Below are 22,137 nucleotides of genomic sequence, written 5' to 3'. Positions count from 1 at the left end.
GAGGATATGTTCATATTATTTTCCACATGTGAAATTGCAGATGGATACGAAACATCAGTTTTCACCATGGTGTCACACGTGATTTTTTGAAGTACTAAAGTAAGAACCAGCCAGAACCCGGTCGGTCAAGACATCAAGAAGAGAAAATGGGGCTGGATAGGCCACACACTCCAAAAACCATCCGACAACGTCACAAGGCAAGCACTGGACTGGAACCCACAAGGAAAAAGGAAAGTGGGGAGATCCAAACAGACGTGGAGAAGATCTGTCGAGAGCGTAATGCATAATACTGCCGGAATGACGTGGACCCAGCTGAAGAGAACGGCCCAGAACAGAGTCCATTGGTGGCCCCATGCTCCACCAGGAGTCTACAGGAAAATTGATTGATTGAAAGTAAGATGACATAGTTAGATCGATTATTTGTCGGAGGAAGACACAATTTTTCCTTTTTTTTCTTGGTACACCACCACAGTGGCATCAAACTAAATCAAAGAATGAAGATGTGACTGAAGCAGTCACATGATCAGTAAACACTAGGGACCCAGTTCCATTGGGACCCAGAGATGCCCATAACATAACATTAACACTGCCATGTGTGATAGATGACATGATATGAGATATGTGATATGTTCATGAGCTGTTTCTCACCTTCTCCAAATTTTTCCCTTCACATCATTCTGTTTTCATTTGTCCAAAGAGTTGTTTTGTCTGTTAGTTTTCATTTTTTTAGAACTTTGCAGGCACTTTAAGTTTACAGGGAAAGTCAAAGCTGACCTTCTTGCTTTAGAGTGTAACCAGTGGTTTGCACCTTGTTGTGTATTTAGATTCATAAAGGCGTATCTTTATTCCAGTCAATGATACATGTCATCTCCCTGAGAGTGTTTTTAACTTGCTTAGATGTTGTGAAGTTTTTTTTAACCATAACAAGAATTCTGTCATCATGCACTTTGATCCAGTGTTGGTCAGCTGGCCAGTGCATTCCTTCTTTTTAACAATGGAACAGATTGAGTTGGCTCCAGATCTCTTTGGACCTCATATTGAGAGTTTTAGTGAAAAGTGACAAATCAGCCTTTGGAATCCAATCCAGATATTTTATCTGCTAAATCATGGAATAAAAGAGGAACACATTGATTGAATTGACTGTTTGGTTTTAAAAAAAAGTGTCATTGTCCAACAAGTTTTTTTTTAAATTTATATATATATACATATATATATACATTCAACAAAAATATAAACGCAACACCTTTGTTACTGCTCCCATTCCCCATGGGATGGACGTAGAGACCTAAAATTCATTCCAGATACACAATATAACCATCCCTCCCAAACAGTGGTCACAAATCAGTCCAAATGTGTGGTAGTGGGCACATCTGCTATATTGAGATAATCCATCCCACCTCACAGGTGTGCCACATCAGGATGCTGATCTGACATCATGAGTAGTGCACAGGTGTGCCTCAGACTGCCCACAACAAAAGGCCACCCTGGAATGTGCAGTTTTTTGCGCTATTGGGGGGTCTGGGGACCCAGAACCGGTCAGTATCTGGTGTGACCACCATTTGCCTCATGCAGTGCAACACATCGTCGCATGGAGTCTATCAGATTGTCAATTGTGGCCTGTGGAATGTTGGTCCACTCCACTTCAATGGCTGTGCGAGGTTGTTGGATATTCGTGGGAACTGGTACACGCTGTCGTATACGCCGGTCAAGCACATCCCGAACATGCTCAATGGGTGACATGTCCGGTGAGTATGCTGGCCATGCAAGAACGGGGACATTCTCAGCTGCCATCTGCCCTGAACAATGTGAACCATGATTCATCCGTGAAGCGCACACCTCTCCAACGTGCCAGATGCCATCGAATGTGAGCATTTGCCCACACAAGTCTGTTACGGCGACGAGCTGGAGTCAGGTCAAGACCCCGATGAGGACGACGGGCATGCAGTTGAGCGTCCCTGAGACGGTTTCTGACAGTTTGTGCAGAAATTGTTTGGTTGTGCAAACCAATTGTTCCAGCAGCTGTCTGGGTGGCTGGTCTCAGACGATCTTGGAGGTGAACCTGCTGGATGTGGAGGTCCTGGGCTGGTGTGGTTACATGAGGTCTGCGGTTGTAAGGCCGGTTGGATGTGCTGCCATATTCTCTGAAACGCCTGTGGAGACGGCTTATGGTTGAGATATGAACATTCAATGCACGGGCGACAGATCTGGTTGACATTCCTGCTGTCAACATGCCAATTGCACGCTCCCTCATTGCTTGTGGCATCTGTGGCATTTTGCTGTGAGACAAAACTGCACATTCCAGGGTGGCCTTTTGTTGTGGGCAGTCTGAGGTACACCTGTGCACTACTCATGATGTCAGATCAGCATCCTGATGTGGCACACCTGTGAGGTGGGATGGATTATCTCAATATAGCAGATGTGCCCACTACCACACATTTGCACTGATTTGTGACCACTGTTTGGGAGGGATGGTTATATTGTGTATCTGGAATGAATTTTAGGTCTCTACGTCCATCCCATGGGGAATGGGAGCAGTAACAAAGGTGTTGCGTTTATATTTTTGTTGAGTGTATATGTATGTGTATATACATAGTGATATATATATATATATCACTATGTGCTGTCATTGTTTTGTGTGTATCATTTTTTATTGTACATAAAACAGACAGGTTTGTCAAAGTTAGAAGAAAAAAAAACCCGATTCAAAGTTATCATAACAGACAGTCAAAGACATTCCTACACATGCATCATGTATAGAACAAGAAAGGAACAGAGACACTCGTAATCACACTTACATTGTTTTTAGGTTACAAAATAGAACTGGTCTCATATCTGCTGGGTATATAGTTTACAATATATTGATACCATCCATTTCACATCCACAGAGTAAAGATTTAAAAAAAAAATACAATGATATACTGTAAGCAACAACTGACTCATCTCCCATTTTCATTACTGTAGCCCTCTGTCTTTAAAGCTGTACCTTAAAAGAAGGCTTCAGTCTTCACCATTCACTGGAGTGTTAAAGTGCAATATAGCAATATAGAAAGGTTAACACAATCAGAAAGAGCCACACAGATCAAAAAGAAATAGCACACCCTGGTTAAGCTACCAGTAATAAAACAATGCTGGATAAGGCTTTATTTTACAAGTCCAATATTTCTTGAGGATTTCTCTTTTTTGAAGAGGAAGGAAAAATGATTTGCAAACAATTATTGGGAAAATAGAGTATTGATGATACGTGATGATTCATTTCAGGTAAGTTCAGAGATAATCGCACTACAAGCAAGCATAAACTAAACTACATATTATTTATATTACATGCATCATTAATGAAACTATTTTTATGTAAAATATGTAAGTTTGTTGTTCAATGTAGTTTGATTTTGATTTTTAAAATGTGGCAGGTGGTGAAAAAAAGAAAATGTCTCTTTAAGGCAGGATAACTGGGTGGGGTGGGGGCGATCGTGGCTCAAGAGTTGGGAGTTCGCCTTGTAATCAGAAGGTTGACGGTTCGAGCCCCGGCTCCGACAGTCTCGATCGTTGTGTCCTTGGGCAAGACACTTCACCCGTTGCCTACTAGTGGTGGTCAGAGGGCCCAGTGGCACCAGTGTCCGGCAGCCTCGCCTCTGTCAGTGCGCCCCAGGGTGGCTGTGGCTACAATGTAGCTTGCCATCACCACTGTGTGTGGATGACTGGATGTATAAAGCGCTTTGGGGTCCTTAGGGACTAGTAAAGCGCTATACAAATACAGGCCATTTAACTAGTTTCTATTGACACTTTCACATAAAGTTTAAGAAGAGCTTTATATTTTCCCCAAAAATTGTTGCAATTACATTTTTTCTTTCCAGAAAACATGTTGGAAATGATTTAAATAAGTAATAAAGGTAGTGCGTTAAACAATGTTGAAGTTACAGTTACTGTTAGGGACACTGGTGTTGTTTTCTTCATCAGGACACAAACTCTTATTAGATGAAATAAGCTGACATGTCTTCGGTGTTTGAGTTCATTTATTCCCCAGAGAAAGTTGTTAGTAAAATGTTGTAAACAGACAAAACTGAGAGACCTTCATCACGCAGTTTAAGTTGCTCTGTAACAAAAAGGCCTTAAACTGTGGAAAACCTTATTTTTATTTTTTATTTTTGAACTTGGCAACACAACCAAAGCCCAGCCATGTAGCACTGTAAATAAATGCACTTTGCTTTACTTTGTCATTGTACCAACTAAGCAAACAATTAGATGGAAGCCTTAGAGACATGATGATAGAAAAGAAAATCCAAGAGTTTAAAATATCAGAGGGTAAAACAAACAACTTTTGGGTATGCCTTTGTATTGTGCTGTTCGATTTTTAGCCTGAGCTCATGTAGCATGAGGGGATTAACGATCCCAGTAGGGTGAGATTTCAGCTGCTATGTCTCTAGTGAAAATCAGGATCTTTGTTAACCTTCATGTCCTCAACACAAAAGAAATGCAGTCTGTCAGATGATTTAAAACTCTGATTTCATTTCATTATATAAGTGCTTATAAAAATGGAAATTTGTGAAATCTTCCAGTTAAACGAGGAAACTTAAAAACTGTCAAGCTTACACCTGTAGGTATTATATCAAAATGAAAAACTGCAGACACAACCTGAATATTTTAACTTTTACTAGAGTGTAGTGATCATAGCTATCAAATAAAGAATTACAATATAAGCCTCCTAACACCAGTTATTTCTGAAACTTAGATATTTGCACATACAGATATTGACTGACCAAAGCAAGAATGAGTTTGACCATATGCCTTAAATAATAGAGTCAGCTGCTCTTGGAAATGACTAAAGAGAGAACCAGCAGTTAGAGCCCGATGGCTCCAATGACTATATCGGTGGGTTTGTGCTTCTTCAGTGTGCATGGCTGCAGGAATGTAAGAGGAAATGGACCCAAATGAGCTTTAAATTCGGCTAACATTTACGAGACCTTCTTTAAAAAGCAATTAATCTAAAAAAAAAAAAAAAAAAACTAGATGAAAAAACAACAACAACAAAACAATAAATGTAATTGCATTAACAGTCAGCTTCCACTCTGGAGCACATGCTGAGTTAGCTACATTATTTTCTCAAAAACAGTCTTTTTAGAGTAGTGTTGAATTTGGGATAAGGAAAACAAGTATATTGATAAAATGCTGAAAATAATTATTTCATAATCATAATAATAATTTCATAATTTTGACCACTTGGTGGCAGCAGAATCAAGTAAACAGAACACAATAAACTTCAGTCTTGGTCTTCATCTGATCCCGATAGAATAATTTTTTGTGTCATTTTTTTGGCTCTGGGCAGGTAGTCTAGACTGAGGAGAGATTTTCTGAAAACAAATGATCGTCTGAGAGCAGTGAGAGCAAATCAACTGTAAGACAATGAGCTCAAACCATAGTCTGCATATAAATGATGGACATGACTGCTATGATGTAACCCGCTGGTTTGAGTCCTGTTTTGGAGCCTCGAGCTGGAAGTAAGAAATGGAGGTAAAGGAAACGGAAAGGAGCTGACCGGCAACCCAACGATGCTGCACAATCTCAAGGGATCATTTTCTCATAGACTTTTAAGCATTCAGAATTTCCCTCGCCCCCTGCTGGCCATTAGAAAGAATGCAGGTTTAAGGCACTGTCTTCACTTACACAAATGGGGAGGTTTGTCCATTTTTTATATACAGACTGTGGCTGAAACTCATTGTAAAATTTCAAAACACTGAAGAGTTTAGGGTCTTCACTATAACAGCACATTTGTTAATAATATAAAAGAATCTGTTATAGTTGCTATATTTTTGTACGTTTTCATGGGCTAAAGCACTGAAGCTATGTTTTACCATAAGTTGTCACATGCCTTCTCAATGAAAATATTTAGTTATATTAAATTCAGAACCATTTTTGTACATGTGCTTCCAAACTGTAGTAAGTTAGCTGTCTTATTTTTAACATTTCCAAATGCTGTTAATTTCTTTCCACTTTTTTGCAGATCCATGCTAAAAACCCTGTGGGTACGGTACATCGATGCTGTTTGGCAAAACTAGCCAGTTTAGTGTAAACTCACTCCAAGACTGTAAATGTTTCCATGCTGGTAACTGTTCATGCCAGGACAAAGAAAAAAAAAATGCTTGGGGCAGAGAATTCCTTGAATGAACCCGAGCCCTGCCTCCTTTATTATCTAACACAGTCTTTTCAACTGACATAATTTATTGCCCTGATGTTATTCATTAGGGTGGTAATCACGAAAAGATTTAGTGTAGTTCCAGCCTGTCAGCCAAGGCAATTAACTTTAATGACAAATAACAATGGCTAATATGCAAAAGACAAGCTTGGCACAAAGACTTGTTGACGTATTTATATTGGCTGGTTTGTGTAGGCTTGTATAGGGAAGTGTGCACAGTGGGAGAAATTGGTAGTGACAACTGCTATAGCTACAGCTACAGCTGTGTTTAGCAGCAGTGAGAACATGATCCCTTACTTCACATGTTGTGAAGTTTCAGCAGGCAGCAGTTTCAGCAGGGCAGAGAGTGACATCACTTCAAACTGCTTAGGACAAGCTATGATTGTCAGATGTGAGGACAGAAACATCTAGCTTGTGTTTGCTCATTTGTCTCTCCATGACAGGAATATTTAGTCGGTAAAGTCAAAGTTTTAAAAACTGAGAACCACAAAATAGTAACAAAAACAATTACACTGAGAAATTCTGAAATTACAGCTTGTGTGCCTTCATATTCCAAATTCTTAATGTCATGCGACGACAACAGAGCTAACATTCAAGTCTGAAGCTGAAGAACTGCTGGTGGAAAGTCACACCAACTGTTGGAGAATCAGAAGAAAACCACTCAGGTGCTCTCCTAATGCGCCATGCAGGTGCACGCCATATCAGTACAACTTCTGGATTTGTTGGCAGTGATCTTGTACCAGGAAGTCAAAGAATCCACTCCTATTTTTCTATTGATTAAAGCTGGAAAATGGTGTGCAGAAGGCCTTGCTTTTTCTTCGGCAGCAGGTTTGGTTTGTCTCACTCGGGACAAACAACTGTGAAGGGCTCATACACCTCCAGAGTTACTGTATGTGTAGTTAGGATGGTTTCAGGATGTGAAAAGACTGAATGTACAAACTGTTGGTCACCACATGGTGAGGGGTGTGACTAGCCATCCTGGCATCAGGAAATGAGCGAGCTAAATATCCATAGATGCAGGGATTAATCCGTTTTTTTAGTCAAGTGAAGAAAGAACCAGGTATTTTGTGCTGCTATCACTTGTATTGCTCATTTACATTCATCTTCAGCCAGGTCACTTCATCACTGGATAATCTTGGGGAGCACCCTGATCACCCAGTCCTGCTTTTTTCCTCCTTGTCCTATGAGTTTTGTGCTATTTGTCTCAGCTCTGATTGGCTCTGGACTTGGTGGCATCACATTCCTGCTCAGTGGATAGGTCTAATTCCGACATGCCTACCTCAATGCCCACGATGATTGAAGTGTCTGAATCACTGCTGAGTGGAGGCTGGTGCTCACCTAAAGGGCAAGAGAGCAAGTTGATACATTAACTGACACATCACAGGCAGCTGTGTCTTTAATACTTTTGGCTAATGTCATCGCCACTAAAAAATGTGGTAACTGATTTTTCAACCTTTTTTTTAGAGCCAGCAGAAACATGTTGTGAACACACTAACAAGGCACCTTTGAATGAATATAGAAAAGTTGCAATTCATGAGAAACATTACCATTTAGAGTGGCGCTTTGGGCATCTGTTACATGTAAGGCTTACTTTTACTCGCACTTTTCCAAAGGAGAGTAAAATCTGTGGCTCTTAAGCTGCAGCTAGTTCATTAATTGTGTCAGCTGTTTAGAAGCCAGCGGGAAATGCAAGTTTTAGATTACTCCTTCATTTTTGTCACACTGTTGTCACATTGCTCTGTCTTGGCATCAGACTGCCATCTGTTCAGTAACAACTTTATTCTGCAACTTGACAAGAACCCAAGGGGCTATACGCCGGGCTATAGTCCACCAAATTCTGGTTTAGGTCCGGGGCTTTGCTGGAGGCAGAGTGGGAGGAGGTTAGGTGTGTGCATGAGGACATACACAAATATCCCATAATGCTGTTCCAAATTAAATACAAGGGCAAAATGCATAGTGTGAAGGCTGCGGTTAGTTCACGCCTGACGCATCTCTAATTCTGGAGACAGATTGGCCAGGTTTTAATAACCTGTTGGGGCAGTGTGTGAGGATGTGTTCATGACCTTTATCAACGTCCGATGGTGACTGTGGGGAAGAGTTACAACCCCATGGCAGAGTATGTGGTAGTTAACACAGAACCTTCTTCCAGCCCAAAGTTACTCGCCAGGTGGCAAGGACCCTTTGTGGTAACTCAGAGGGTGGGGGTCCTACGTGAAGTGGTATGGTCAGACAGGGGAGGAACCACACAGATATATCACCTCAACCTCAACCTCAATGCATGGAAAGAAGCTGAAACCGCTTCTCTGGTGAGTCTGGCTACGGAAAGAGATGAATTGGGCCCGGAGGTGCAAAATTCCACCATTTCTGATGGCCATCTCACACAGGCCCAGAGAGCATTTTGAATTTTGAAACGCACCATGGCATGACAGTGCATTCACAGCCCTACAGGTTACCTGAGCATAAGAGACAAATTGTTTAGAAAGAATTGGCTGAAATGCTGAAAATAGAAGTGATAGAAGACTCACACAGCGCCTGCTGTAGCCCCATAGTTCTTGTGTTGAAGAAAGATGGCTCTATACGGTTCTGTGTTGACTACCACAAGGCAAGGTGTCTTAGTCGGATGCCTACCCAATGCCCCGCGCTGATAAGGTCCCTGGACTGGAGAGGCACTGCTCACTTTTTCACAATGCTGGATTTAACCAAGTGCTACTGAGAGATTCCCTTGTCTGCAGAGTCCAAGGGAAAAATGGCCTTCTTCAGTCCGTACGGTTTGTACTGACAAGAGAAGGTGATAGGGGCATGTGATGGGGTGTGATATGTGGCTCAGCTGCATACCTTGGCTCTAACAAGTCTTCTGCATAGCTTGGCTGTAACAAGTGGTTATTGGAGTTTCTTTTGCCTTCCTACCAACTCAAAGGAGTATGGACATTCTCCCATGATGTTTTCACCCAGAGAAGTACCACTCACTAGATATTTCAGTTTACAACTATTTAGCTCACTGGTTTAGCACCCAGACGGTCTTCTGCTACTGCTGTAGTCTATGTGCTCTTCTGCACACCTCACTTGTAATGAGTGGTTATTTGAGTTACTGTTTGCTTTCTGTCAGCAAGGCATTGAGAACTGGCACGCACTGGATATTTTCTCTTTTCAGGCCCATCCTCTGTAAACCCTGGACATTTTTGTGTGGGAAAATCATCAGCAGGTCATCAGTTACTGAAATATTAGCCCATCTCATGCCAACAACTATATAATGATTCCACATTCAAAGTCACTTAAATCCCCTTTCTCCCCCATTCTGATGCTTAGTACAGTAGGCTGTTTTGACCATGTCTATGCATAAGTGCACTAATAACTATAATATACTAATAATTAACTGCATTAATGAACAGTTGGTGTAACCCATAGATGTGTGTGATGTTACCAAAGAGGACTGAGCAACCTTCCTACCACCAACCTTGAAAAAACTGCATGCAAGTGTGCAGAAAACAACTGGTGCTGTCATACAGACAAATGATGCTCTCAAATGTTTTTTTTCCCTTCTCTCCTGCTGAACTGTGGAGAGGGTTTCGAAGCAGAAAACGAAGCTGGAATTTTAAAAGAATAGAATAGCCCTTCATTGTCATTGTACATGTATAATGAAATTGTGGACATGTACAGAGTGTTCCAAAGTATGCTTCAGTGCTTATGTGATGGTTGAATGGCATCCATGTCAGATACACAAATGTGAAAAAGCAGATTACTTTTGCTCAAGCTCTTGTTTCATGTTAAACAGAAACAGGTTTGTTCAACAACTAACAATGTTTTCAGTCTTCATATATGCACGTGAGCAATGCATTAAGACAGAAGTCCAGAAATCAGGGTCTTTTTACCTGCACTAAATGGCTGACTGGAAAGAGTGATAGCTACATTACTAGTCCTGCTAATTACTCAGGGTAAAGAGCAACATGACTGGCACTTCATCACTGCCAAGCCGCTACAGCAGAAATCCTGGCAGATCAGCTTGTTTATCCCATGCTGACTTCCTGTCAGTGCCATCATCTGTTTGCGCACTGGTGCACGAGCTGCAACATACGATTTATTCGGTCCGATTTACATTCTCATCGCACTCGACTACGATCTGTGCCTCTGGCAAACTGATATACTACCTCTCAATTAACTTGTTATGTGCAAGTAAACTTAAATCAGCAGGTTTACGATACTATCCTTTGCAAGTAGGAAAAATTGTGAAACACTATTGGATTTATTATCATATAAAGAAAGAGTAACAAAACGCATTCTTTGTTTTTTTTGTCAATTTAACAACTGCTTAAAAAAACATGCTGCTACAAAAAAACACTTAAACTCCCCACTCCCTGTTTTGGTAAAATGTAAAATAGTTTGGCTTCAGAGATCATGTTCGGAGAAACACATAAGAGCTTCTGCATGAACTCACACCCATAAACACACGCTGCAAAGTGCTAATAGCTTGCAGCTATTAGGCAACACCACAGCCCTTAGGTGATTATATAAGTTACAGAAATGCAATGAACGAAGATTTTAGGTAGGTTAGTTAGTGACTTTCTTGAGTTTTTCCTCTTGTTTTTATCTTAGACAGGAGGACTGACCTCATGTATATTTAATTTGAAAACAATCAAACATGGATGCATTAAACGTCACAAAGGGCAGGCTGTTGGAAAACAGATTTTCTTAATTGTGTTAAAGTGTGAATTAGCACTGGATTTCCCCAACTCCTCAGCGTAATATATGTGCCTGGAGGAAGTACTCAGATATCAGTACTTTCGTATATTACATACACAAAAAAACCCTAAGCCTCTCTAAGATGCTCTTTTTATACTCAATTGTGTAACTGACCTGTTGCCAAATAACCTAATTAATTTTTCCTACAGCCGTTTCTTTTTATCACCACTTACTTTTCCAGCACTTTGTTGCCTCCATCCCAACTTTTTTCACGTGTTGCTGCCATCAAATTCAAAATGAGCTAATATTTTTCTTAAAATATGAGTTTATGGAAATCTTTGCATTGTTTTTATTTACATTTTACACAGAATCCCAACTTTTTCAGAATCAGGTTTGTACTGTCCACCACTATCACAGGCTGCTATAAGTAAAAAATGTCTGTACGTACTGCTGGCAAAGATACGGCTCTCCCCCGCCTGAAGCGCTGACTCTGTCTCAGGATGGAGTGCCGGCAGGTCTATTCCTCTTTCTGCTGGATCCAACACTACCGAGCTCTCGTTAACTGTGATTTCGCTCGCTCCACTAATGGGGTTGGTAGGCGGACCTCCGACAGACATCTCGTAGTCTGGAGGAACCTCATCCGAGCAGTCCGCGCTAAACTGGAACATATCAGAGGCATCCTAATGTCTTTATCACTGCCAAAGCTTTATGTAAGGTTTGATTAGTTACATTATCACTTTATCTGTGTGATAAAGCAAAACAACCCACTGGGATTCCCAGGGCTTTGAGGATGTTCATTTTGCACATGGGACACGTTCGGTGGTCTTGGAGCCACGGGTCTACACAGTGCTTATGGAAGAAATGTCTGACCAAACAAGACAGCAGTGCAAAAAACATATATTACAGTGCATGTGATTTTTTCCCCACAGAAAAAATATATATATGTAAGGTATAAATAAAAGTTACCTGCATGGTAATATCCTTACAACATCATTAGGCTTATAACCTTCAATACAAACTGCACAGTTGTCAAAGTCCGACTCTGTTTCCTTAAACAAGACAGAAAATAAGAGGCCAATAAATTCTTTAAAAATGATCAAATTCATGTCATGTAATTCAAACATAAATAAGAAGACTTTTGTGGCCGTATGTGTACTTTTAGACTTGAGTTACCTTGTCTCCTCTTTTGATAGTGCGTAGCTGAAGTTTACTCATGGCTTTTTTGGCAGCATCTCCCAAACGCCTCTGTATGAAAAAGACAGAGATACAAAAAAAATTACTTTATTAACAACATTTAAATTTAAATATGTATATATATATATATATATATATATATATATATATATATATATATATATATGAATGAACAATTCAGGAATTTAAATTGTCTTTTAAAACAAAGTAGCCTTGGTTAATAGTGTATATTGGCTTGCAATGACAAAAAGCTGATAAAGTTTCATCTTTCTTGATGAAATCAACTAAGATCAACCGTGCTGTTCCTCGTACTATGTGATGCTATCTCGTCAACATGGAACAAAATCACAGCACCTTGTTAAAGGAAGAGTTTGGACCCGCTTTTGAAGGCAACACGGTGTCCAAACCTGTACGAGCAAGGTGTACCCAATAAAGCGGCAGGTGACCATGTGAAAAACACTTGTTGTTACTTGACTTGATTGGTTGTCTGCGTTTGTATAACAATAAAACAGATTCAGAAAATGTTTCAACTAATTATGTTACTGCAAAGAGGCTAGACTAAAGATCTCAAAAGCAACCAGAAGATCTCACCAAGTAAACATCAGACTGAATTTGAAACGTTTTCAAAAGTCTCAGCAATAAAAACGACAGATGTGTGAATAAAGGAGTCATTAGTTAAAGTGTAGATATAGATACACGACACATAGATAAACTCATCCATCTGTTAATGACCCCATTTCCACAATCTGGATTAAAACAAAAACTCGATTCATGGAGTTGTATTATAATAACAGACAGTCGTGCTTGAACTGCTCCACGTCTGTCTCACATTATGAATTGAAAGCAGATTTGTTCATTATTGCAGCTGTACCCTATTTACAACATTAATCAGTATAATTCAAATTGAAAACACAAACAATAGTTGTCACAGCCACGGCCCCTATCATAACAGCCGTGGTGATGGATCGTCATTACAGACGTCACTACAATGTCAGAGCAGCCCATTCATAAAGAGATGGCAAAAAACCCAACAAGAAAGGTATTTGCACAGTTTGATGGTTCACTGGGCTGCCATGCTCGTGTTCAGCCAGGTGTCAGGCTAATTTTGGATCTTTCCTTACGTTCACACTGGAGCAGGGCCATATGGGAAAATCCACCACACGGCTGCAACACTATCCCCGTCAGAAACACATCGGCTGCACACAGACATACCTGGTTGCGATCTCGTGCGTTAGCGTAGCGGAACCTCTGGATGTAGTAGAAGACAAGCCAGGCGAGGGAGATGATCATGAGGACGATGAAGGAGATGGACACAAACACCACGGACGTTCTGCTCACGTACTTCTGCAGGTTGCGGGTTCCTATAGTGATCTGCAACATGATCATGATGTGCTGCTCGAGCAAGGCCACGATTTCACGGCCTTTACGCTCCGGGATCATGATGGCCACAACATCGCCTGTGTCTACACAACACGCAACACAGGAAGTACAAATTGAGACATTCAGGAGATGAATCAGTGCTGCAAGTGAGGAAATAAAATAACTCTTTATCTTGTGCAAAATGTTTACTTTTAAAATATTGATTTATTATTTTCTAACACAAAAATACTTGCTCATAGGGGGTCAAATGACTGTTGGGGTTTTCTCTGTTTTCTTTGTACTATTGTAGGCTCTTTACCTTACGATATAAAGCAGCTTGAGGCAACTGTTGTTGGGAATTCGCTCTATATAAATACAACTGAACTGAAAATTTTTCTTTTGTTTTGTTTTGTTTTTGTTTTCTTTGTTCTTTTTTTTTTTTAAACAAACTTTAAGAAGTTTGAAATTATAGGATTTTATTATTTATCTGGTTGAAATCCATTTTAATATACTTGACTTTGTTTTGAGTACAATTATTTTTTTTATTTTTTTTTGCTATTTGTATATATTTAAATACAGCGCTTGTGTAGCACTTATTTCATTGCTTAGTAAAATTAATTTAAATATCTAAACAATAAATCATCAAGCGAAAAGGTTTTTTGATCACAATTTTATTTTGTTTGCAAAAAAGTATACTTTTGTTATTATTTAAACTCTTATAACCTAATGCACATAACAAGGTCATAATAAAAAAAAACGTGATATTTAGAATGATTTATTATATTTACGAAACATACTGACATATATGTAACTTTTTATATGTTGAAAATACACACTTTATACACACTTTTAAGAATCATAGTTTCTAGTTAAATCATTAAGGTGACCTCGGTGGATGGAAGCCAGATATAATGGATTGTTAACATGACCTCACTCTACACCCCTACAAAGCTTTTTTTAGAATTCATTCAAAGCTGTTCGAGCTATCATGAGAGTGATGACACACGCACGCAAACACCACCAAAATGTAACCTCCTTGGTGGAGGTAGTGATGGCTATTCACAGGGCAAACAACAAATATTTCCTTTTATACAAAAAAACTGGAGTTAGGCAAAACAGTATGCACCGATAAATCCAATAAAAAGGAAAAACAAAAGCAGATATTTGCATACAGCACTACTTTATATTTTACAGAGCAAATTGCCACACATCCAACCACAACCCGAGCATTTAAAAACGGTGCTTCAGAGCAGAGGAGGTGCTAAAACTCTGCCGACTCAGACTGGTGTGTGCTACAGTAAAGAGGAATCTTGAGCAGGCTGCTGGGAGCTTAGACAGGACAGATGAACTAAAGCCTCACTCTCGGTGTCGGAGGCTTCCTGCCAGCAACCATCTGTTGATTTGCTTGTTGTGCACAATGAAGGATTATGTAATACAGACGCTCTGAGCATCTCTCATTAAGGGAGAGACTTTAAATTGTACTTTGAGCTGCTTTTTTTCTACAGTTTTCTTCTGTCTTTAAACAACTTGCTATTCTTGTAAAACACTTACACGATTTTTATATACGAGAATGCAGTGATGCAGTGATTTGTGAAAAACTCCCAGGGAGAAAGGATATATTTACATTGTCTGATTTTTATGGGTTTTAGTATCAGATGACATTGTGCTTTGTATAAGCCTCTTAACGCAACTACAATTAGAGTAATTAGCGGGGTGGCTGCTCAGCAGTGGTCGAGCGGCTCCTCCTGTTCACATGATCCACGACCAAGATACTGAACAACAGAGTTTGAGTGTGTGCGTGTTAGTAAAAAGGCATAGATCAAAATTGCTGTATGAATGTGCACATGATTGGGTGGATGAGCTTGTAGTGGGAAGAGGTTTAGGTAACCACCCTGAGTATAAAGGTCCTACATAAGTACCAGTCCATTTATAATTTTGAAGGCATGGAACATATTTATAAACTGGAAACTCATATGCCGTAACATTGCTACATCATTCATCATTCTTAAGTACTTGTACTGAGTTGTACAGGGAATTACATTACATTTTAAACTTGTTGTAATGAACCATTTATGATTTTAATTACTACTTTAAGTCACAATTTTCTCATCTGAATCATGTTACGTTGAATTTTGTGACATTGGGCCACTTTAGAACAGCCACTTAAAACAAACCTGCGCATGTGTTTGGATTGCAGGAGGAAGCCGGAGTACCCACAGATAACCCACACAGGCACAGGAAGCACATGCAAGACCCTGCCGCCCGGCCTTCTGAATGATCAATATTAAATACTACATAAAAAATATTTAGTTAATTCCAGACTTAAAAGCAATCTTTTATAGAGTCTGAAATGGGGACATTTGTATCTGTTCTGAAAATGCAGCATTAATCTGCCCTGTGTGATGAGGAAATGACACATCGGACAAAGTGACTGTAGAACTCAGTTTCTAGGGACACGCTCCCCATGGTGGGTCACACCTTGTATCTGTCACTAGAGAGAGTGGCTTTATTCACACTGCCATCCCAACAAGCATCTCAAATACACAGAGTACTGTTTAAATATCACAAATGCTATGAATCCATCACAAAGACAGCATGAGAGTAATAATAATAATTCCCAGTCAACAGCTTCTATATTTTACACGACAAAGGATTAAAAAGCCACAGTTTTAGTGATTTATGTCAGGATCAGCAAAGTGAGTTTCAAGCCAAGAAGCTTATAAAAGCAAAAATACAGGAAAAGTTTTTTTTTTTTAAATTTATCAGGATTTAAAGTGCATTGAAAGAACTGGGCATTATATTCATCATCCAACTGGCAGTGTTTTCAATATTAGCACAAACACAAACATTAGATAGCAGCTTTCTCATAATGAGCTTATTCGTGCTGGAGTTTCTAAAGCAAACAATACTTTAAAAAAATGAGAGAGAAAACAAAAGCTTTTATTTGGACTGAAAACAGATGGTAATATCCGGCTGCACACAAGGTTATGTTCAGACTGTAAAGGCCACTTGCTGTCACACTTCTTTATCTCAGTCTCTCCCTATGAGTCTTCTCACGCTCATAAAAGTTTCACATAGGATGAAGACAGTTTTAAAGTTTTTAAACAGGTGTTTGAACTAAGCTTTACTTCCCCAATAATGTAAGGTAATTCTCTCTACCTGATAACATACGTAATGCTTCCTGTTTTTACACCTATTTTTCAATCTGTAACCTTAGAGACACATGCTCCCGGCCTGCGGATTTATGGTTTTACTAAGCATGACCATATGGTAGAGGGGAAAAGTCACTGTGATATAACATTTGCCTTTGCAAACACAAGATAAAACTGCACCACGTCTTGTTAAACGGTAAACAACTTGAAACATAAAACTGCCCAAATCTGTAGACCTTTAAACAACCGTGTACGGGCAGTATAATCTTAATAGCTAACAGAAACGAGAAAAGGCATAACAGGGCAAGTAAGGTTTCCCTAAGCCTCGACACTTATCTCCTTCTTCTGCTCACAGTGACGCAGTGAGAGCAGATAAAAATAGCTGCTTCTAAAAACAGGAGGGCAATGTCGGAGACTGAGGCTGAACTAGTGAAAGATCTGTGTCTTTCAGACCCACTTGGCCAAAATGTGGAAGCAAAGAGTGGATTAATACTGAATGGGGTTAATTTAGTTGGCACCAGCCTGTCCGGGCTGTGTGGTTAATGTCTTTAAAAGGATCTAGGCCTCCTGTAGACATCGCTGAGGCACTGATTACTATAGATTTACATCTTTATTAACAGCAGTGGACTGAAGGAAAACTAGCTGTGACACAAAGCAGATGCTGTGGCTTTGACAGAAAACAGCAGTTCCATTAAACATATTTAAGCCACATTTTCAAACACACACAGAGACAAAAAGAGTAAAATGACAAAATTATGTCATTTTGATGTGACAGCATATGGTAGCCCTCTGTCATAGTAACGCAACACATTTGCCAGCTTGGGAGCGTTTCAGCAGCTAAGCTGCCAGAGCAGTGATGGCAAGATCTGACATGAGAGCACAGACTGTGAAGACTGAATCTGAATCAGCTATCAAAACTCACATTCTGCCTGTGGATGACGGCTACTGAACAGGGTATTGTGTTTTGCAACCATAATATATGTGGTCCCACTCTCTTAATCCCACTAGATAACTGGAAAAAGACTAGTTTGAAGCTCAAACCTATGTAACTCTGCACATATGAACCTGTGAGATAATGAATGTTGGACATCTCGGAACGACTAGTTAGTTTTTTTGTTTTTTTTTTCATATGTGCCATGATCTGAATGGTTGGAAACAACAGTAATAATTTTCCAGAAGTGAGAAACCCTCGTTTACATAATGAATAAGTTAATTTCTACATGGGTTATTCAGAAACCTAAATTATCTCTTTAAAGTTGAACAAAGCATTTAGACAAATCAGGCTTGAGAAGAAAGACTTAAACTGGATAATGCCATGCCGAGTTTCTGCCTCTAGCAGCTGTGGATTTTACAGCCCAGCTGTGTTGGCTCTGGTCTGCCCTTCTTTCTCTGGCAGCAGCTTCATTATCCACAGCCCTCTCCATTACCTTCCTTCCTCTCTACCAGCTTTATCGCTGTACCTCTCCTTGTTGCCTTTTCTTTTCTCTTAAAGATGCCTTAGTTTATATTTATGTCATGGTTGGAAGCAGGGCAAGAGTTAAAAATAGATTGGTGCCTTTTATCTGATGCTCCAGGTAAACCAGGTCTGCACACTGGAGTCTTTGTGAGAAACAGAGGAGGAGCAGAGGAAGTTTAATGGTCATATACCATCAACACACAGGCTGACTGAAAAAAAGTAAAACCTTAAAACTTTGCTGTGGGAAAAAAAAGTCACATCTATGAAGCAGCAGTAGTCCAATGTTGGTATCTAATGAGTTCTGGGTCCACTGTTTGGTAGGAGACTGATGGTGGTGGTTGGAGTGAACCAAAGCAGTAAAAAAGAAGAAAAAAAAAGTACGGAAATAAAAAAGGAAAAACATTTTTTAAGGAGATGAAAGAGATCTGAGAGTTAATAACAGTCTTGTGGCACTAGCAGCAGTTTTGAAATTACATATTAATATAGATATAATATTAATTCACACAGCTTTATCTCTATGCTCCTCTAGTCCATCCAGACCAGGGTCCTACATCATACCTGGTACGACATAGTATGAGTCACACAACATGTGTGACAAAAGGAAACAAAATACTCACAGATAAATTTCCTGTCCTCTGCTGTTTTAAATGTTCATTATCAGTGATTTGTAGGTTCATTTACAAAACTTAAAAATAAAATGACATGAGTAAGTCACAGGATGAGACATACAAGTCTCATGAAACTTACACCAACATGGCCTACAAGTAGTTTTTATACATCTCCTTTCTGTGTGGACTGATCAGTGTTTGTGACTATGATTTGCATTTTTAGTTTGAACATCTGTTTCTGTACAGATCCTTTTGTCAAACAGCCTTCAGGCACCGTGTTGTCATCTGCAACAGCCAAAGATTTAAGAACTGCAATGTGAGAGGAATAGCAGGAATTTTCCCTTTGACTTACATTACTGATTTTTAGGGATTGTGGGTAAAACTAAAGATCTACGATTCTCTTTCAATGTGACTTTGAGGGGTAGATTAAAAAAATAAACAAAAAACAAACACTACAATTGTTCTACAAAGCTGTTAGCATGTAAATTATTCTGCATGGGGTGCTATTTAAACAACCCTGTTTGTCCAATTACCATTAATCAACACAGCGCTTCTGGCAAAACAACGAGGAAAGACCTGACTCTAAGAACACAAAGTGTTGTTTTCATGAGATTTTTACATGGATTATGTCATCAAAATGTGATGGGTGTGTTATTTGATCATTTTGCATTTACTCGCTTTAGTCTTTAAGTGCTTGCTTTGCATGTACTGACTGCGTTACCAGTCAAAAGATTGGTTTGCTGTTCTTTAGTGTCACACTGAGGAGCGATTGTCAGACTATCCTTGTCTTACACTTTCTGAGAGTCTAGAGGCTCTTGTCTTATTTGATTAAATGCAAATACCTTACAAAGTGGGGACTCTCCATTCAATAACAAACTGGTTTGACTGGTTTCAACATTGAATAGCCATGGCTAACTTAAAACTCGGTTTATACACGTATAATAAAGAAAGTTGTACTCATCTTCTTCTTCTGTGACGGTAAAAACAAACCCAAACCAACATAGCTGGGATGCTGTGTAAAATGTAAATATAAAGAATGCAATGATTTGAAAATCTAACAAAACCATGTTTCAACCAGAACAGAACTTAAAAATAATGTAACATTTTAAAACCTTTTATTTCATGAATAACTTGAAGACTTTTTGAATATACAGGACATAAGATCATCAAATTATTCTCAAACTCAAAATCAATGGATGCGCGTGATCTTTGGGTCCTCGGGCGGCAAGGCATCACAAACAGGCATGATTCTACTCTAGAAATCATTATGGGCTCAGAAACCCTTCCAGGAATCATCATTATTATCTGTGCACACCGTTCACTGTGCCATCTGCAAACACAAGTTAAACAACCTCTGTCATAGAAAGAAGCCATGCGTGAACATGATCCAGGAACACCGCCGTCTTCTGTGGACCAAAGATCATTAAAAATGAACTGAGGCCAAGTGAAAAAACTGTTCTGTGGTCAGATGAATTGAAATTTGAAATTATTCTAGGAAAACATGAATGCCCCATCCTCTGGACTAAAGAGAAGAGTGCTTCTTCAGAACAGCAGGTGAAGCCCACTCAAAGTCATCCTTTACACAGATGGGCTTATTTTTTCTTTTCCACAGTATTTCTTATTTATTTACAAAAAATGTGGGGAATAACTTTCAGCATATGTAAGGACATTAACCTTATTTAAAATACTGTTTTTATAGCTTTACTCCATCATCATCTGCACTGGAAGCTGATTATTGTGTTTTATTTCGTAGCTAGAATTTGTAGCATGCTTTGAGGTAACCAAACAAGATTTATCTGAGGAATAAAGTGTCAAACAACGAGAAGAAGCAGAAGTTCAAATGGACAATCTGTGACCATTGTTCTCAAGCTCTTTGTGGCATGCAGCACTTTGGAAGCTGGAAAAGTTTCCCCTACACTTCCCACCATGTTTTTAATCAGCAGTTGACAATAAAAAAAACAGCAGACTCTATGCCACACAGTTTGAAACCCACCCTCATTTATGTATGCTTCTGTGGAGTAATAAACAAGTATAGCTCAGGAATAAAACATACAGTATATATATTTATCCCAACCTAATACTATTCCACTAATAACACATCTGGCAAATATATGGCCATATCTGATCGAGGAGCTCCTCGGGTGTAACACACTGATAACACATTAGGCTTGATGTGATTGCAGTGAAGCAGAAGAGCTCGCAGGCTTCACTGCAGGGATGAAAGCCACTGATCTTGGATGGAGACTTAATAAGCTGAAGATTAGTTGCATGTGGGCTTTCAGGGCTCAGTAACACAGCCGGGACTATTTTGTAGTAGATTATCTGTTCTGCCTGAAGGAGTCTGGGACAGTGTTAGGGAAAAGAGTTGGCATGCTGTCTCTTACCTGAGTGGGACATTGTTATGGTGTCATTGGCGCTAGTGGAGCCCACGTTGTATATGACAACTGCAGAGGCGTTGTGGTTTGCGACATTACGGATTTTCTCCCGGTAAGTGCAATTCCCCGTAGCTACCAACGCCACCCAAGGGGTGTTTGGAGGGGCAGGAGGGAACCTGATGTTTGGGTCGCACCCCTGTCTGTCCTGCAGGAGGGCCGGCACCAGGACCAGACCTCTAGCTTCTTTCTTAGGGGAGTGCTCGCCATACCGACCGCACTCGGTTTTCTCCGTCCTCACCTGCGACGTGACGGGGTCCAGGTAGGTGATGTTAACGAAAGCTGTGTACCACTCCTCCTTCTCTGCAACCGTGAAGTCCAGGCACAGCAAGTGGACGAAGCAAAACGACACCAGCCACGTCGAGAGAGCCAGACTGCGGCAAGCTCGGATGAGGGACGGTGCCATTGTGCGGCGGCTGCTGCTCTTTTTTGGGAGGGAGGATGGATGGCGAGCTCCGTGTGTCCTCCTCCACCTCCTCCTCAACGCAGAGCTCGCATCAAACCCTCTTTTAGATGCTTCAGAAATGTATCAGACCCACATAACGACCAGGATGCCAGGCGGCAGCCCGAACAGGCCAAGTGTGAAAAGAGTTTGTCCACGGTACACCACCACCTGCAGGAGAAGGCGACTCTGTGTTGTTGTTCCCCGTCAGCTGTTTTCCTTCCTCGCCCAGGACTGGCTCGCTGCTCATCAGCACGTGCCCTGGGCGTGGACAAGATGCCGCTGACCGACCACGACGTCATGTGATGAATCTACAACTGTTAGAAATCACTGCAGGATATTATAGGGTCATCCTTCCATTGGAGAGCAATTTAGGCTTTAAAGATAGCAGCATAAATAAATAAAAACAATCGAGCTTCTAGGTTATATTTTCTTTTATATATTTAAGAAAAACAACAAAAATAAAATCCATCAAAAAATGTGTAGATTTTTGTAATGCTTTATTTGTGCTATGCTTGAGACAGCCCATTTACCAAAGCTTGGGAACCTAATAAAAAAGTAGATCTTAAATATCTAATATTGCACTGTGGGCTCTTTTTCACAGCCTGTCTTTTGTCCATTTTCTCTCAC

General features: G+C 40.0%; 1 protein-coding gene across 1 annotated transcript; it reads right to left on the bottom strand.

Annotated features, from left to right (window-relative positions):
- Positions 1-3,992: 3,992 nt before the first annotated feature.
- On the bottom strand, positions 3,993-21,732 carry rnf150a (ring finger protein 150a). Its single transcript, XM_085276596.1, has 7 exons — positions 21,018-21,732; positions 13,271-13,521; positions 12,038-12,109; positions 11,831-11,913; positions 11,633-11,729; positions 11,313-11,523; positions 3,993-7,525 (listed from the first exon to the last, which is right to left on the bottom strand). The coding sequence occupies exons 1-7, from the start codon at positions 21,469-21,471 to the stop codon at positions 7,392-7,394; spliced, it is 1,302 nt and encodes a 433-aa protein (XP_085132722.1). The 5' UTR covers positions 21,472-21,732; the 3' UTR covers positions 3,993-7,391.
- Between the last annotated feature and the right edge of the window lie 405 nt (positions 21,733-22,137).

The sequence above is a fragment of the Mchenga conophoros genome, linkage group LG6, assembly GCF_057382185.1.
Source record: "Mchenga conophoros isolate Kocher_MC1m ecotype Shallow Benthic linkage group LG6, M_conophoros_male_GT1.1, whole genome shotgun sequence".
Lineage (NCBI taxonomy): Eukaryota > Metazoa > Chordata > Actinopteri > Cichliformes > Cichlidae > Mchenga > Mchenga conophoros.
This window is presented reverse-complemented; position numbering and strand designations above follow the sequence as displayed.

Excerpts from the sequence above, each read along its gene's own strand:
- rnf150a (XM_085276596.1), bottom strand. The coding sequence starts at position 21,471 with ATGGCACCGTCCCTCATCCGAGCTTGCCGCAGTCTGGCTCTCTCGACG. Across the intron at positions 11,730-11,830 it reads GTAAGGATATTACCATGCAG|ACATTTCTTCCATAAGCACT; the intron begins GTAACTTTTATT and ends TTGTTTGGTCAG. Across the intron at positions 11,524-11,632 it reads TCAAAGCCCTGGGAATCCCA|TTTAGCGCGGACTGCTCGGA; the intron begins GTGGGTTGTTTT and ends GATATGTTCCAG.